The 16,930-nt window shown below is 54.3% G+C and overlaps 8 protein-coding genes across 8 annotated transcripts; 2 read left to right on the top strand and 6 right to left on the bottom strand.

The window, feature by feature from the left end:
• Positions 1 to 550: 550 nt before the first annotated feature.
• On the bottom strand, positions 551 to 2,709 carry BO72DRAFT_61768 (uncharacterized protein). Its single transcript, XM_040950567.1, has one exon. The coding sequence runs from the start codon at positions 2,594 to 2,596 to the stop codon at positions 662 to 664; it is 1,935 nt and encodes a 644-aa protein (XP_040802953.1). The 5' UTR covers positions 2,597 to 2,709; the 3' UTR covers positions 551 to 661.
• Positions 2,710 to 3,169: 460 nt separating this feature from the next.
• Positions 3,170 to 4,435, bottom strand: BO72DRAFT_446701 (zinc-binding alcohol dehydrogenase family protein). The gene has a single exon (XM_040944358.1). It carries the CDS (start codon positions 4,311 to 4,313, stop codon positions 3,240 to 3,242), a length of 1,074 nt encoding a protein of 357 aa, XP_040802952.1. The 5' UTR covers positions 4,314 to 4,435; the 3' UTR covers positions 3,170 to 3,239.
• Positions 4,436 to 5,319: 884 nt separating this feature from the next.
• On the bottom strand, positions 5,320 to 5,958 carry BO72DRAFT_61765 (uncharacterized protein). The gene has a single exon (XM_040950566.1). It carries the CDS (start codon positions 5,814 to 5,816, stop codon positions 5,427 to 5,429), a length of 390 nt encoding a protein of 129 aa, XP_040802951.1. The 5' UTR covers positions 5,817 to 5,958; the 3' UTR covers positions 5,320 to 5,426.
• Positions 5,959 to 8,216: 2,258 nt separating this feature from the next.
• On the top strand, positions 8,217 to 9,708 carry BO72DRAFT_526482 (FAD-dependent oxidoreductase; the record flags this gene model as incomplete). The annotated part of the gene is made up of 3 exons (XM_040950040.1): positions 8,217 to 8,533; positions 8,605 to 8,873; positions 8,945 to 9,708. The coding sequence occupies exons 1-3, from the start codon at positions 8,247 to 8,249 to the stop codon at positions 9,706 to 9,708; spliced, it is 1,320 nt and encodes a 439-aa protein (XP_040802950.1). The 5' UTR covers positions 8,217 to 8,246.
• Positions 9,709 to 9,903: 195 nt separating this feature from the next.
• BO72DRAFT_61788 (uncharacterized protein) lies at positions 9,904 to 12,129 on the bottom strand. Its single transcript, XM_040950568.1, has 7 exons — positions 11,525 to 12,129; positions 11,443 to 11,462; positions 11,346 to 11,379; positions 11,216 to 11,289; positions 10,774 to 11,150; positions 10,573 to 10,668; positions 9,904 to 10,450 (listed from the first exon to the last, which is right to left on the bottom strand). Exons 1-7 carry the CDS (start codon positions 11,703 to 11,705, stop codon positions 10,099 to 10,101), a joined length of 1,134 nt encoding a protein of 377 aa, XP_040802949.1. The 5' UTR covers positions 11,706 to 12,129; the 3' UTR covers positions 9,904 to 10,098.
• A 202-nt stretch (positions 12,130 to 12,331) lies between these two features.
• Positions 12,332 to 13,331, bottom strand: BO72DRAFT_446695 (EthD domain-containing protein). The gene has a single exon (XM_040944357.1). The coding sequence runs from the start codon at positions 12,968 to 12,970 to the stop codon at positions 12,566 to 12,568; it is 405 nt and encodes a 134-aa protein (XP_040802948.1). The 5' UTR covers positions 12,971 to 13,331; the 3' UTR covers positions 12,332 to 12,565.
• Positions 13,332 to 14,412: 1,081 nt separating this feature from the next.
• BO72DRAFT_61751 (uncharacterized protein) lies at positions 14,413 to 15,421 on the top strand. The gene is made up of 3 exons (XM_040950565.1): positions 14,413 to 14,442; positions 14,506 to 15,169; positions 15,341 to 15,421. The coding sequence occupies exons 2-3, from the start codon at positions 14,591 to 14,593 to the stop codon at positions 15,371 to 15,373; spliced, it is 612 nt and encodes a 203-aa protein (XP_040802947.1). The 5' UTR covers positions 14,413 to 14,442; positions 14,506 to 14,590; the 3' UTR covers positions 15,374 to 15,421.
• On the bottom strand, positions 15,393 to 16,736 carry BO72DRAFT_446694 (uncharacterized protein). Its single transcript, XM_040944356.1, has one exon. The coding sequence runs from the start codon at positions 16,723 to 16,725 to the stop codon at positions 15,469 to 15,471; it is 1,257 nt and encodes a 418-aa protein (XP_040802946.1). The 5' UTR covers positions 16,726 to 16,736; the 3' UTR covers positions 15,393 to 15,468.
• Positions 16,737 to 16,930: the final 194 nt, after the last annotated feature.

Genomic DNA, 16,930 nt, shown 5'->3' with positions numbered 1-16,930 from the left:
CTACAACCTTAAGACCTTGCCAGGCATATCACAAACCATCGAGTGGTCTCCAGACTTTCATCCACCGCTTATTCACCATTAGCAAAGTCGTCGCATGTGGCAGGAAGAAAGGGAACTCACCTGATCGTACGCCTGATTCGCATCCACGAACCTCAAATCCGTGGCCAAACGAATCCCTCTCTCAGGATCCTTTATTCTTGAAACTTGCATGCACTAGAAACGGATCATGAAAGATGACAGCTCCGGCCTCATACTCCGTGATTAACCACTTCCGATCCTCTCCCTTGCCGTAGGCGACCGTATCGCGACTCAGAAAGCCACCATCGTTCAGGTTCTTATTGAACGCCGACACACGTTCCTCATCGGTCAAATTCCCCGCATTGCGACCGACCTCGGCCTCCGTCCTACGCCCAATATCCGTCGACTTCTCCAAGTACATCAGCCCGTCAGCCTCCAGCGAGACATCCCCGATCGGCACCCACGCCGTCAGACTGGTGGGCGGACCAGGAGGAGGCCGGAGGGGGCCATATGGGAGAAGTAGCGGCGACGGCAGTCGAGGACTCTGTCTTTGGGGAGGAGAGGTTGGACTTGGAGAGGTAGATGGTGTTAGTAGTGGTCTGTGGAACTTGCGCTCTCATCTATAGCCGTCGCAACGCAATATCTATCTTAACTCTCTGACCACCTTCCAGAATAATAGTCTCTCAGCGTCAGCCTCCAAACTTTCACACAGACCAGTCGAATGGACTCCACGCAGACATGCCATTGCAGCAGCCCGATACCTGGCGCCCATCCTTGCCCCAATCTTGCGATCTGCCTCCTCAATCACCATATTGGACCACCTCCGATGGTTGATGCCAGCATATTGCTGGGATGACTGCATTGCTTCCCGGTAAACCGGATGCGCCAAGGCGACGATTGGCTCCCATAAAGCAATTTCCGTCAAAACCACACCTAGACCGTACGTGTCGTGGGTCTCCTGGTTACCGCGCTTCGCTTCCCCGTCGGTTACACAATCGGGATGGGCATACATTGCCATATCTCCAAGACCAATGGCGCGTGTCTCTTGCAAGCAACTGTCCGGAGCTCCACACCCATCACCCATAGCTTGCGTAGGATGGACGTCCGGCCAGCCACAGATGTATGGCTCAGTGATGTCATATCTTGCACTCTCCGTATCAGAGAAGAACATTGTGTTATGGCTGGAGATGCTTCCGTGAATCCGTCCGGCGCAGTGCAGCTGGTACAAACTCAGCGCCAACCTCTGGGCTAGACGGACACGTTCTCCAAGTTCCGGCACTGCGGGCGTCTGGGACTTATAGGCGGTGGCCAGTATACCATGCAGAGTGATCGGTGCGGTCGCAAGCAGAGGCGGCTGGTACACGAAGCCTATCACCGGATGAAAGTTCCCATTTGGTAGTCGGCCGGTGGCAAGCGTGTATCCTCTGCATTCCAGAACACGGAATTCGCTGTCAGCAACTGAGATTTCGCGGAGAATCTCGACCAAATGTTGTCGACGTTGTGCAACGCACTGGTCTGAGGTTGGGGGGTGACTCGATCCAGTCGTAGCCAGCCGGGATTGCCATTCCACGAGGACATAGCCCTCTTGCTCGTGGGGATCTCTAGGGGTGTAAAGATATACAGATCGCACGGGTGGAGCATCTAACACCTTTCCCTGCGACGAGGTGGAGTCATGTGTTTGAATGTCCGGAAGGGCCGGTTCCGTGAAGCCTTGGAGACAGAACACCGGGATCTCGAAGGTTGACAGTGCCTTCATGGCCTGAGGATGAGCTGCCAAGCTTTGGGCTTCATCCTCTTCTTTCTCGTGTCCCGCTGATGTTGGCGCTTTTGCACTCCCTCCTAGATCAAAGATTTCCAATTCGGTCAGCTGGCGCAGGCGAACCATCCCAGCAGCCAGACTATTCCGCACCCCGAAGGAATTCTCATCCGCCACCACCAACCTAGGCTCCGAGGCAAGGATCTCGCCCGCAAGACCCCTCGCCAAGAAGTCCGCTTCGTCTGCCGGCAACAGCCGCTCCAGCCCCGTATTCAATGTCACCAGGTCGGTCAGAAACTCACGGACCGTTGTGCGCTCGACCCAAGACCCCGGCAAGGGCGCCTTATCGTCTATTGCCCTGCGGATCTGTCTGACAACCTTTGCCCGCTGCGCCGGATCAGCGAGCCTCTGATTAAGTGCACTTTTTGCTTCTAGGACCCGAGCGTATGGGGTTGCGGAATATCCATTCTCGAACCGCGACAGTGTCTGTTCGCGCACGGGCGGAGATTTCTTGCGGATCTGCAGATGCCTGTCCAGCACCAGCAGCGTTTTTCCGAGCATGTCGAATGCCAGGCGCCGGACTTCGGGGATGGCGAATATGTTGTTGCTAGAGGGCAAGGGTGGTGGGGATGACAGCAGACCGAATCCGCGGGTTCGGCCCCACAGGCGTAACCGCAGCAGCTCCACCCGGAAGCGGGCCTTCAGGCCTACGGTCGTGTCCCCTGTGATTAGTGCCTCGGTAACGCAGTCAAATGCTGACAGGGTGGTGTGAACGATCGAGGAAAGAGAGGCAACGGTGACGGTGGGATTGTTGGGGTCCATGATGGTTTGCTTTTCGGGGTGGTGGGCATGATGTGCGCAGATGGGAAGTCAGTCACTGCTGGAGAAGATATATAAGAGAAAAGCGAAGCCCATCAGCCAGCCACATAAGCATTTTTGGGCGCGTGAGAAGGGGAGGGGAGGGGGGCATCTGGTGTGCATGATCGCACGTCAGTGGCGCCTGGTGCTGCGGCTTGTGCCACCGCCCGGTCTAGCCCTATGCCTCGTGCCTAAGGCGTCAAGGGGTGTGTGCTCATCTTGATGAGATTGTGACACTCTTCGGAAATTTCGGCGAAGTGATTCCAATCATCACGAGCGGGATGTACCATTGGTGTGGCTTTGATCTTGACCACTGGTACAGACTGTTTTTCTATCCCTGGGTCTATACCCTAGAGACAGTGGCATCACCCCGCGAGGATTAATATGACCAGGTGACCGCGCAAATCGTTAGCTGATCATCGATGGCTTAGGCTTTCTTGGGGGGTTCATTGCGCTGGTCGACTCGTCTTGATGTGCGCACACCTCCGGCTGCGACATTATACCCGAAGCATTGACTTGCGAAGCTTGTGTGACCATATTCGGAAAGATTCTATTATTATACATTTGAAGTGATCATACATCTTTCTCAAACAACAATAACACCCATCTAAGCGTCGTTGGGACGGAAAACGACCTTCTCGCCCGACACACCCTCCTTGTTCGTCTTCAACGCCTCCTCGACCGCGCCAATGCCACCGGGGATCAGACGCACCCGGTTCGGCACAAACAGCCCCTTGGCGATCCACCCATCCTCCCCACCGAGAGCCTTGACCATGGGCTCACTCAAATGCCGCAGGGCGGGGGAGCTACCCAGCCCGAGAATTTGCTTGACGGCGACCTTGGGTTCCTGGGACTCACCCAGAGCGGCCGCCTCCTGGTCAACCCCCTGCACGGTCACGACGGCCTGCGCTGCGCCCTGGGTAGCCTGGGCGATCTCGACGCCCAGCTTCTGCGTCTCCTTGACGGAGATGGCATCATACACGTAGCTCAGCTTGACGCCCTCACCCGCAGCAGCCACGAAGTCCTGGGCGGTCGCGGTCTTCCGGTCGAGGACGACGTGCGCGCCCAGCCCCTTCAGGAACTCCTGATGCGCCGCGCTGGCGTTGGTGATGATGCGCTCGAAGCCGGACAGCCGCGCGAACTGGATCGCGTACTGGCCGACGCTGGAGGAGCCGCCCACGATGGCGATCGCTTTCCCCTTGCCGGCTTCGGCGCCGCCGGCGGCCCAGGGCGCGGGGCTGATCGCGTGGCCCGTCTTGTCGTAGAGGCCCGTGACGACGGCCACCGACGCCAGACTGATGCCCGCGGCCTGGTCGTCGGAGATGTTGCGGGGCGTGTGCGACACCAGCTCGGCGGGCATCACGCAGTACTGCTGGAAGGTCGAGGCCGGGTAGTTGCCAATGATACCCTGGAAGAAGACGCGATCGCCGACGGTGTGCGTCGAGACGTTGCTGCCCACCGCCACGATCTCGCCTGCGGCATCTGAGCCCAGCACCGCCGGGTACGACTTCAGGAACACGTTGTAGTCCCGGATCTTCCAGTCGACCGGGTTCACAGCCGTAGCGGTGATCTTGATGGCCACTTGGTTGGCTTCCAGGGCCGGCAGGGAGCGGTCCTCGACGGTGTGCTGGGCGTGCGGGGCGGGGACCACAGCCGCTTTGTAGGTGGTTGGAAGGCTCATTTTTGCTTGTGTGTGTGTGTGTGTGTGTTTGTGTGTGTATATTAAAGTCGGTTATTGATTGGAGAGAAGGAGGATTAAAGTGCTGACAGGACGGCAGGGATAAGTGCAGTCAAATACTAGACTGTAAATGCCGAGGTTGAAAAAAAGTGAAGCTGGAGCTCTTCGATAGGGTTCCACTCTTGATTTGTCATGAGGTCATCGCGCTTAGCAATTCGCCGCATAAATGACGTCGTTCCTGCTTTATACCCAGCCTGTCTGCATAACTGCTGATGACTCAGCAGAATCGCAGTCAAATTCGGATCAATTGCAATCGAATTGGGTGCGCATGAGGATTGACGGGCAACGAATTGTTTGGATCAGATTCGATGTTTTCAGGTCCCTGGTATGACAACGTGCCGCTAAGAAATGCAGGATGCGCCAAGCTCTCCACTATCGGAATTGAGTCCCGGCCAAGCCTGCCTCTGCTAGCCTGTTCCAGCAATGGCTAGCACACGTATGACTTTGAATTGGGATTCATCGTGCTTCAGCTGTACTGTACATAAGTTCTTCTCATGCCAACCTGTCTTTCTACACCAGGGTCCAGGCTATATACCTAAAATACCCGGGATCAGGGAAAGATGGGACCGAAAGCTGCCAAAGCCTGAAGATGTTGACATGAGAGTTGACGGAAAAACGGAAAGGTTTCAGCCAAGAGGTTCAATAAAGGAACCTCGACCCTTCGTCGTTCGCTATCAAAAGGTCGGTGTACTCTTGGATTGCCAAAGCGCAGACTTCTGGTGCCTGAGGCATCTCCCCACCCCCTATCATCACAACCCACAGAAATACCCAAAATGGAAGCCTGCGGATAGCCCGCCTTCATTCGGTGGTATAGGAGGACATTGGGGTACTCACCTCGCTTGATCTAAAATTTTCAATGCCGTTGCGGCTGGCCAGATTTGCCGTCTACTCCGTGCTTAAGGGCCTAGAGCTCTCAGCACGCGGCGCCTTAATCAGAGCTCTCCAAGGGTAGTACACGGCATTTCCCTCTAAACAGCAACGCATTATATTCAGTCACAGAGATGGTTATGTTCTACACGATGAAAGCACTTTTCCAGAACAGTACAGGAAAACCGTCTACATTGACCCATCCCTGCCATAGAGCGTTTCGTTTATCTCATCTTCACTGGAGAAATCGCGGACATTGGTGTCTTGTGTAGCATCCATGGGTTCAGCGTCACACATCTGGGCCGGGTATCCAGCGCTCGTACTCAAGAGCTGTCGGTTCATGCCGTCGGGGGCGTCGTATCTTGCTCCAGCATCAGGGGCTGTTGGAATATTCTGTGCCCCCATAGAGCTCTGAGGGCCCATGCCATCGAGGCCTTTGCTGGTATCGCTATCTTTGAAGTCAACATCCATCATAGGGCCCAGGTTGTCATCTCCGGTGTCCGGCATGTTGGACCGTGGCTGTCGATCGGTCACAAGAGGGAGAGGGTTGTGGACGAAGGATGAACGTCGTTTGTCCATGGAAGAATGTACAGGATGGTCAAGCTGAGTGCAGTAAATAAATTCCAGGACTTGAAACCGATACTAGAGGTTCGATCAGAGGAGCGAGATGTTTGTGATTATTCTCAAGCAGGATGGGAAAAGGAGGGCGTGTGGAGAGAGGAGGCACCTTGTCGTTATATCAGACGTAAGAAAAGAGAGTTTATCATGTCGTCGAAAGTAATGGCCGAGACATACGTCTCCATTGCATCACGGTCATTGCATCACGGCCATGGAGTTGGTGGCTAATTGTTGCTCGATTGACATCTAGATCTTGTTTTTTCCCTGGAAATGATCCATCTGCCCCAAATTTGGAGTCACAATACGTGAGCTTTTTACCTGGCAGAGTAAAACATCCCTACCCAAGTCCTTTGTCCTTTTTTCTCCGTTCGAAGGTGTAACTACCCCCTTTGGCGGCGTGAAGTACGGGTTCAATATGCTTTCTGATGGCAATATCTCTATCACGTGATCATATGTGGTCTGAGAACCGGTTCCGATACGTATAAGAATGGGGCGGAAAAGACCTGTTGGTGCCACATTTGAGATCGAAGAATCAATCATGTTCTGAATGAAACAATGACAATGTGTGGAAAACTCGCTGCTTCTTCAACAGTAAAAAGCAAGGCTTCAGCGTGTGTGAGATGAGATCACGTGCCAATACCTGTAGGGGCCCGGGAGGGATAAATCAGACCTGCTGGATTTTATTTTGTAGATCCACTCTGTGTTAGAGTGATCCAGAGCCAGCAATAATACCCATTGTACGGCGAGGCTCAAGGGGAGATGATGAGAGAACTGAGTCACGGTTTTCGGCTCCCTCGATGCCGCAATATGGCATCTTGAGCAGGTGGTCGATGCGACGCCAATGCACTCCCGGCCATCGTGGGGCATCTACTGGCCCTTAGAGGCTTGGTCCCAAGGCGATATATTTTGACACAGAACGAGGGAGGTCTTGTGAAGCTGTTCGATGTCTCTGTTCAGCTTCTAAGGATTGTTCTCGATGGGACACATAATCATGAAATTGAGCTGATTGGAACGGCATACACACTGATGGCCCTCCAGATCAATACATGGCACCTGGATTATCTCGAAGAATCTCTCAGCATGCTGTCACCGGCGAGAAAAACAAGAAGAATCAGCTCACAGTCCTACTCAGTCAAGTAACATCAAAAGTTTATCCTGGGGAGCAAGGAGTTCAGACGTGAGTACGAATGCGAAGATAAACCTTGAGGGAGCAGTAAAGGTGGTGCAGCAATGTGTCAGGCTGGCGGCCTGTCTCTTCCGGCATCAAACCAGTCGCTCCAGCCAAAATTGGTCCTCGTCGCCATGTCCCAAACCCCCGGCGCTGCCGACCTGGAGGGTGTGGAGCAGGAGGTGGCTGCCATTCTAACCGTGCTTGGCTTTTCGGTCCAGATTGAGAAGCTCCAGAAACCAGATGTCAATAAAGCGATGCAGCATCTTTGACAGAGACGGATTGTGCACTTCGCGTGCCATGGTGTGGCCGATCCGCTTTATCCCGCGGACAGTGGTTGCTTCTGTAACAGCCACCGCCACCCATCGCCACCCCTCAGCAACAGGTTCTGACCGTGTGAGTGATCCATGATAGATACAATGCGCAGGACCAGCTTGTGTATCTCCCGGCCTGCTCGATGATGCAGGCCCGGGCTCCGGGCTCCGAGGCCCCAGGATGAACACCTCCCTGTCGTCAGCCGCTTTCAGGTCGCGGGATTCAGACACCTGATCGGTTGCTTATGGCCGTCGGATAACGCGGACTGCGTCGAGAGTGCTTGCTCATTTTACACGCACCTCCACCGAGGCGGGATGCAGGGACTCACAGACCAAAAGATCGAGTTGGCTCTCTACAAAGCAGTCAAGACGATATCGAAGCACCAGAAGTATAAAAGGCAACCGTGGAACTAGGCCCAATATGTTTACTGTGGCGCGATATGGCTGCCGGGCAACCTGCTCGATGAGTTTCCCGAGCCATCACGGTGTATCGGGACTTATAGCTCTGACAGTCCAGCGCTTCGTGTTGATTTATCACAAGTTCGATTCGGACAGGGTGTTGTTTATTACTCGATGGACCCCGTAGACTATGCAGTCGGGGTTACATAAGATATAGGTTCGTGTGTATGATTCACCTGGCCATTTATGGCGATTCGAGTCTGTTATGTCATGTGACTATTGTTCCCATTGACTCAATGCCGATATAAACAGCCTGTCAGATCAGGTGGGACTACCAGACATGGCTGGTGGTTGGATAATGAGACATGCACTAGAGACTAGCGTGAAAGCTGAACTCCTCATTAATTAGCGGTGCGGGGAGATGAAAGACCCTGAAAGACCCTGAACAACGGCAAATTATCTTCCCTCACCCATCGTAGTCAACGCAATCGAACCAGTCCCCACGCGAACATGGCGGGAAACTTCAAGGTCCTGATCGCCGGCGGCAGCCTGGTCGGCCTGACCCTGGCCATCAGTCTGGAGCACGCGGGAATCGATTACGAGCTCTTCGAGAAAGGGGACTTCGCTCCCCAGCTGGGCGCCTCCATAGGCTTCTACCCGCAATCGAATCAGCTGATGGATCAATTGGGCGTCTGGTCTGAGATTGAGAAAGTCGTGATCCCCTTGCGGGCGCGATATCACTTCGACGAGAACGGATACTGCATGGAGGCATCTATTGCTTTGCAGTATCTTCAGCAGTAGTGAAATGATCGTATACTTGAAGCAAGCAAACCAATGCCGGTTCCATGAGCTGACTTCTCTCTCCAAGCCTGAAATATCCGACCATCTTCATGGAACGCAGCGAGATGCTGCGGATCCTCCACGACCACATCGCGGATCCCAGGAAGCTCCACAGCCAGAGTCCCGTCGTTGCGTACGAAGAGACCCCTGGGGGTATTGCAGTGACGACAGCCGATGGCCAGAGGTTCCAGGGGAGTATTTTGGTTGGAGCCGATGGAATTCATAGCCGCGTCCGGCAGCTCATGGCCGATAAGATCCGTCCCACAGACGTTGCTCTCGCAGAAGGCATCGAGCAATGTGCGTTGTCGTCATCTTTCATCCCCATCCGTGCATTCCATACACTAACCACTGCCAATGGCGCAATGCAGCATTCACCAGTGAATACAAGTGCCTCTTCGCGGTCTCGCGCAACGACCCCGCAGCCCCCTTCCTCCCCGACGGGACCGTCCACAACGTCTACCACCAGAACCACTCCGCGATAACCGCTACAGGCGTTCCAGGCCTCGTCTTCTGGTTTCTCTTCGTCAAAGTCCCCAGCACGCGGACGCCCAACTGTCCCCGGTTCACCGAAGCCGACGCGGACGCCTTGGCTCACGAATACGGCCACGTGGCGCCGGGGCCGGGCTACACCATTCGGGACCTATGGACCGCCCGCGTGAAGGGGTCTTTGGTCTCGCTGGAAGAAGGGATCGTCTCGCAGTGGAGCCACGGCCGCGTCCTGCTGCTCGGCGATGCGGCACACAAGGTCACCCCCAACGCCGGCTTCGGCGGCAATCTCGCGCTTGAGGGCGTGGCGCATCTCACCAATGCCCTGGTCGCGTTACTGCAGGACTGCGGCCCCCGCACGGCCCCGGAAGTTGAGCAGCTTGGGGCTCTCTTTGCGGAGTTCGACCGGAGCCACCGTCCGCGCGCGACGGCGGTTCTGGGGTTGTCCGCGAAGATCACGCGGTACGAGGCCCAGGAGACCGGGTTCCTGCGCTTCGCCGCCCGGTACTTGTCGCCTGTGATTCCGGATCGGTGGAAGGCTGCGCTATTTGCGCGCTTTGCGTCCGGAGCACCGAGGTTGGAGTTTTTACCCGTCAAGACGGCGGCAGCGGCGGTGGCGACGGCCTATGTTGGGAGAAGTGTTTGAGAGCAAGATAAAGGAACGGGCAAGGTGTGGCTTGGAGTTGGGCTGGTTGGTGTGGTTGCGGCGGTGGGGCTGGCTACATTTCGAAGATAGAACTGCTGCTCTGTCATACTCCTCTACACTGAACCTATTCAATGGTAGTGAGAGCCTAGAACCTGGAGAGAAAGGGTGTGGGTTAGACTGCCGATGTAGTACAGGTCTACCCTGCTATTCTGCCCTATCCCTTCCTGCTTTGCCACCGTTTCACATGGCTTCAGAGGCCTCCAATTGAAGACCCCCCGACTCATATATCCACAAATTAATCATTATAGTCATACAATCGCTTGAGAAACCACTTTTAACCTGGTCTATAGAAATCAAGCAGCATACTTTTAGTTTCGGAAAGGTCATCAGTCAATCGATCATGTCACTTCGTATCGGCCCTTTCCAAGCTGGCAGGGGCTCTCTCGGTGGACCCGCAAACTCAGAACATTCCGCCGGTGGTATGTCGTTCAGAATGGCTTCAATATCGAAGTACGATGGTCTGCGACGGTATTCTGGTGATGATACAGCTGGCGAAGCCATGTTGGATGGGGGGGTCATATGCGAGGGCGAGGTCAGGCTGGAGGGGGGCGTCCCCGTCAAGTAATACCGGTCGCCCCGACTCCCGTTGCGCGAGGAGAACCATTTCGGGGCGTAGTGGTGCAGGAACGCGCGCGTGAAGGGGAGGCAGCCGCAGAGGATAATGAAATTTGCTTCAAGGACTCTGTAGATGGGTTGTCGCGTGTTAGTGGGGGCTCAGCATTACAGAAAAAGCAAGAAAAGAAACGGGCGGGGGAGGGGACACTGGGCAGGAGAACTCTTGTTCATGCGACTGAAGGCACATACATAAAGAGACACACAAGCCCGATGTTATGGGGCTGGTTATTCGAATCGAGAAGAGGAATGAGAGTGACCAGGCGAACAATACTGGTCACAACCGTACTGTTCAACACAAAGCCCCAAGGGCATCCCAACGGGTCAGTTACCACCCTTGATATTGATACTGGGGACGTGATCGCAAACGGAGGTGAAACAAGAATCACGTACAGACATCCCAAACCAAGCAGGCAGAATAAACCAATCTTCTGCATGAATGGTAGGTTCAGGGCCCAGATAAAGATCATCGGGATGAGCAGCAAGATGCTGTCGCTGGCGGTATTGGCGATTGCGGTGGCCAGATAGAGGCCCGATCGTCGTCGGCAGGCACTAGGGCGGGTGAGGGACCAGCCATCCTCGATCGGCACGCAGGCGAAGATAAGCATGAAGACTAGGATAACACTGTAGAGTCCGATGCTACTACCCACGGCCCAGAGTGTGTACCGCCACGGAGTGATGAACTTGAGGACTCGGTAGTACAGCATCAGGACGGCGAATTTGGCGAACGCTAGGGCCTGGATGTGGATCACCGCCATGGCAAGAATGGTCTAATGTCATCGTACTCCGATTAATCCCAGTCGCGAATGCTAGCAATGGATGTATCATTGAGTACCTTTCGATAGGTGACGAGTTCTGAGACAGACAGATCCCAGATGTCTATTGCAAAGCCTGCATCGAGGCAGCCATCTGAAGGTAGGCGGGTTAGTTGCGTTGTCGGATTTGCTGAAACGATATGTCCATACATATAATGACCGCCTGGGTGCTGACGGAAAAGACCTATTGCTCTGGGGATCAATCACTTCGTCCTTTCCATTGTACACTCAACCTGTGTGTACTTACCCAGGCCAGGAGAATGAATACTGTGCGGGCTAGGAGTCAGTTTCACTGGAGCCATTGAAATGAGGAGTGAGTGAGTACACACCATCATCCCACCAGAACTTCCGCAGAATCCGTGCTTTGGTGTAGATTCGGATCACCAGGAAGACTGTGCTCAGCGCAAGACCCACGGCGATCGCGATGCAGTTCGCTGTGAACAGCCATGGCCGAGGATTGGGATTCACTGTTTCGCCAGGTGGGGGTAGCACCGGTCCTGTCACATTCATCGCTGCTCCAAGGCAAGACTAGAACGCAAAGTGCGAGCTTGCAGCATCAGTCGCTGAATGAACATTATTGACAGGCAAAGTGGGTATGCGAAGGAATGACATATGTCAAAATTTGAGCTGTCTCCACAGGATCTTGCGGGGGTAAAAAGGAGAAAGCAAAGAGTCGTTGCCACTGACACCATCACTTCTTAAGGTTCTAGATTCCGACCTGAGCCATGGTTTGCGGGCTATACGGGGGATGTACCCGCATGCAGCTCGTCTACTGGTGGTGCCTGCCCACCCTCCTCCGAGGGAAGATTATTGGAGATCTGGGATTTGAGATCTGGTTTCCGATCGCCCCAAGTCCGAGCAAAGCCGCCTCAGAAAGAAACAGCTGGTAGGAGCACAGCGAGCTTCAAGGTGAAATAGGGTTTATAAAGGTGGCCGCTCAATCATCATCTACGAAACTGGATATTACTTCCGTCACAGATGCAGTTCATGTATCTCCAGTCGATTGACTTACCCCACCTTGGCTTGTGAATCTCTGCCATTCAAATTAGCATTTATTGCTGGCGTCTGACGTTATCCCGGTTCCAGAACCACCACCACATGCTTTACTGATGTACGCACCAGGAGACGCCCAGCTCAAATTACTATCAATTTATAAAACATGTATCAAATAAGATAATTAAGAACTTCTCATTTTACCACTTCCAGTAAGATGAAACATTCAAGAGGGACGAATCGAAGTCATTGCCAAGCACGCACAATACTAGCTTGATGCAACCCAACTATCACTTTGTATAATACAACATACCTTCACCCCACCCTCTATAATCCCTTCTTCCATCATACGCATCGCCCATCGCCAGTGCCAACCCTCAAGGTGTCGACCCAAATGGCCCTTCAATCTCGGCCACATAAACCCTGCTGCGATCCATAAACCTCTTCTCATCCTCCGCAATCCGGTCCCCCTGTTCCGCCAGCCGAGCCTGAAAGGTTCCCCAGTGCTGCATATCTTCGAAGATCATCTCAACGCACACATCCCACGAGAAGTCGTCTGCTTGGCCCGCATACACCTTGGCGAGGTAATTGGTGTTCGATGGGTCTGTGGAGGCGGGATCCCGGGGGTTCCGGACGAGGTACCAGCGCTGGTGGAGGGTGGGAAACGAGCTGCCGGCGATCTCCTTCGCCAGAGGCATGTGGTGATTCTCGTAGTAGTCTTTGAACTCCTGCGGGGTGACTTTCGGACTGCGTGAAAGGAATACAATTGCTTTCAACGTCATTATGGAGTTGGAGTAAATGATTATTTTCTGAGTGGTTGAGAAGCGTCTAAACTGGCGGGGCTTTGGTGGTGGGGACGGTGGGGCTGGTGAGGATGCTAAGGATCGGTATTCATGCTGAGGTTAAGAAACTTTTCTCGAGTTATATAACCTCTCAATGAGTCAGAATGAGCAAGAAGAAAGCATAGGAATCACCGTGTAGATGCTGGAAGGTTCGAGATTTGGGCGAACAAGGCTGAGAGATGCGACGGGAACAAGCCTGTCAGCTAACAAAATGGTTATCGGTTAACCCTTCATCTGCATCTCTACAGAAGCGCGCCCGACCCTTCGAGTTTGAGCTTCAGCCCCACGGTCGGAATTTCTGTCCTATGTTCGGATTACAATGGGGGATCCGGGAACTGGTCAACAACTGGCTTGTCTCCAATATTTCATCTTTTGCAACAAGCTGAGCCACTTAACGCGATGCTCTGGGCTTATTTGCAGCTCGAGATACAGTATATGCGGTTCTGACCATGTCAGACTACTCGGATTGAATCATATGTCGCTGTTCGACGTAGCAAGATCAACCTCATATTCCTGGATAATAATGTATGACCTAATTTGGAGTTAGTTCATGATGAGATTCGTTCATAAATCAAAGGTGACTGTGGTAGGCATGTCTATACTGGAGCGCCAGCCAATGTCGATCTGAGACTCAAATCATCCGCTTCCCACGCCTGCAGCCCCCATCCTCTCCACCTAGCACAAGTCCTTGTGCGGAATGCTGAATAATGTAGTGAAGTGACTAATCTACCGACAAAGAAGATAAGGAGGAAATTACAGTGGGAGGAAAGTAGTCTGCGTACTCCCCCCACCAAGTTGTTTGGTTCCAGGCGCCACTTTCTGCAGCACCGCCTTCCTAATTTCTTATTGAGGCAGATGGTTGGTATAAGGACTTGACGGTGGTGGCTGTTGCCGGCAGAATTAACTGTCACTAGTCCTAAATGGGAAGAAGACGAATTCCTGGTGGAGAGAGGACGCAGACCTATCTTTGTCTTGCATAGCATAGGAAGAGCCGACACTGATCGCACTTGCGCTAATCAGCCTAGGCCATCGACAGTCAGTTGAGTGCTACCACGATTGACTGACAACCGCAGCACCCAACTGACTCGTTCTCGTGCGCTAAGTAACAAATAGGCTAAGCAGGAAAGCTAAGCCGGAGCCGTCGCAAGCTAGAAAGAGTACTTACCAGGGATAAGAAATTGCGGCGCAGTCAAGGCGCAGAACAACATCAGCACTAGAGGTGAGGCCTGAGGCGCTGATTGGTCTATATCCGCGCCATCACCATCTGAGCCCTAGTTTCGACAAAGACGATGCAGCCCGATCCAGGCTCCATGTTGCATCTCCTGGCCCTCTTCTATCGCCACCTTTCCGTCTACGGAAAATGAACATTTGTATTCTAGAATCGTGCCCTGCAAGCGTGGCACTAGGCCATTGTCCGTCGCTTCGAGTCCCCGCCGTCAAGCTTGTCACGCATTGTCGCTAAGAACCGGCCGAAGGCACCCCCGACAGGTACCGTACGCGGAGAGTTTCACCTTCACTCTGAAGCAACACCCCGACATACCGTCTAAGCAAAACGTCACCATGGAAGCAAACGCCAACAATACCGGCCATTCCACACCAACGCCCTCTTCGCGCGTCTCTTCCTTCCTCTCCGTCAAGAAACCCCACTCCTCAACCAATCCCCCGGCCTCAGCGCTAGCAACAACACTGTCATCCGAGCAACCACCCCCGAGAGCTCTCTTCTCCTCCGCCCAGGACGAAACCGCCGACCTCCTCAAGACCATCCACCATGTCCGCACGCAACTCCGCGAGGTACAGCGCCTGTACCGCCTCAAGGCCACGTGGCTGGATGCCACCGAGACCCACTGGATCGAAGCTACGATGGCCGACCTGGACGATGCGGTGCGCGCGGTTGCGCTGCTGGTGGAACCGGCCCGCGTGGAGCAGGAGACCCGGCGGCGTCGGGGGAGTATCGGCCTGGCGACGCAGCTGCGGTGGGTGTGTCGCGATAGTCGGCGGGCGCGGTTGCAGCGCAGTCGGCTGCTGATGTGTCACCAGAGTTTGATGGTGGTATTTGAGCGGTTGCGTGGGGTGCAGGCTCCCGCTGGTGGTGCTGCATACCAGCAGGAGCAGGATGTGATGGAGTTGCCGGCTGGTGAGGTTGTGAGGCCGGAGGATGGAGATGGTCTGGTGGGGGGCTTGGATACGGAGGGGGGAAGGGAAGAAGGCGCGGGAGGGGGGTCGTCGGGTGGATTGGAGGAAGAGATGTTGGATTTGCTACGGTGGAGGCAGTCTAAGGGGAATGCGGCTGCTGTTGATCGAGCGGAGGAGGTTTTGGCTGATGGGGATGTTTTGAGAGTTTGATATATGGGGTATAGTTAACTGGGTTGACACGGCTTGCGAGTGCATTATGACTGTGATTTGCTACATATAGTTGGCTACGATGATCGTTCCGAATGTCAAATCTGCGCGGTCGCTTCCTCCACTACTTTCCGGGGCGTAGCTAGTCGCTGCCCCCGCTCATCGCTGACCTTGACTACTGCTGGTAAAATTGCGATAGACCGCGACGGTGCATCCCAGACAAACTCGAAAGAGCACGGTTGAGCGAACAACCAGACGCCCAGGTCGGCGGCTTCCTTCACCACACTTCTTAGATGGCGTCGGACGTCCGGATCAGAGAACTGTGGGTTGTGGAACGCTGCGAACGTCCGTGAAAAATCCCCTGCAAGAGCAGCGATGTTCCTCTGTGCAGCCGGGGACGAGGTATCGAGATAGTCGGCATGCAGATGAGCTGTAAGCAAACGCCACGCAAAAGCGGCATTGTCACTCGCTATCGCAGCTCCTGCGGAGAGACGGGCGATATCCCCTTCATGGGTATCTTGAAATGGCGGGTAGAGCAATCCACCGGCCTGGATAGCCTCTAGTAATGTACGAGCAAGGACGTGGGTCAGTGCCGCTCGTCGAACGCGACGATTTGCCAAGGTAGCCGCGAGCGGGCCAGAGATGAATGGAGAGTTGTATCGGACCACCTCTTGAATCTCTGGCGCGTGGGGCTGGGCGCTATCACCACTATCGGGGGCGTAGTAGTTGTCCACGTGGAGGCTGATATGGTCGAAGAGGATTTGGATGCGAGAGCTCACAGTTTGATCGTCGGCGGGTGGTGGGATGAAGGGAGCCAAGTCTAGAGACAAGCTTTGTTCCGCTCCCGCAGCGAAAGAAGCGGGAATCGGGCGAGTTTGGACAGTCGCTGATGATTTTGCCAGTTCTACGCCCTGTCGATCAGGGCTCTGAAGATTGCTCGCTCGTCGAGGAGGATCACGTCTAGACCGGAAAAAGAGCCAAGCGGCGAGGAGGGCGATGATGGCGGTTCCAGCAATGGAGCCAACTACTGCACCCGCCAGAGCACCACTACTGACTCCATGGCCTGAGCTTGGATGGTTGGTAGCCGTTTGAGTATGCTGGGAGACCGAGGAAGAGGCAGTCTTGGCTGTTGTCACTGTTGGGGAAGCAGATGGTGAAGGTGTAGTTCCCAGGGGTGTGGTGCCAGAGGAGGTAGCACGAGAGGAGGTAGTATCAGAGGGAGTAATAGCAACGGAGGTATAATATGAGCTTGAGATGGCTGAACTCGTGTAGTACTCAGGCGAGGGGCTTGAAAGGGTAGACTGTGACTCTGCCGCGGATGTCTGCGCTTGACGAGGCCGCAGTGAGTCCGCCATGGTGAATGGTGAGAGAAAGCCAGGTGACGGAGGGCTCAGCGAGCGCTAAAGTACTTTTATCGCCCCATCCAAAATGGAGAGAGTCAGCCGAACGCAGAAGCCCGATGCAGGGATATGTGGCAGACTAGCTAGGGTTGCGGGCCATGGTCGAGCAATAGCGTCGTCTAGTCAATCGAACGGACATTTTAGCCGCATTGGATAAAGC

This window comes from Aspergillus fijiensis (genome assembly GCF_003184825.1).
Source record: "Aspergillus fijiensis CBS 313.89 unplaced genomic scaffold BO72scaffold_15, whole genome shotgun sequence".
NCBI lineage: Eukaryota > Fungi > Ascomycota > Eurotiomycetes > Eurotiales > Aspergillaceae > Aspergillus > Aspergillus fijiensis.
Note: the sequence above shows the minus strand (reverse complement) of the source record. Positions and strands in the feature narration are given on the sequence as shown.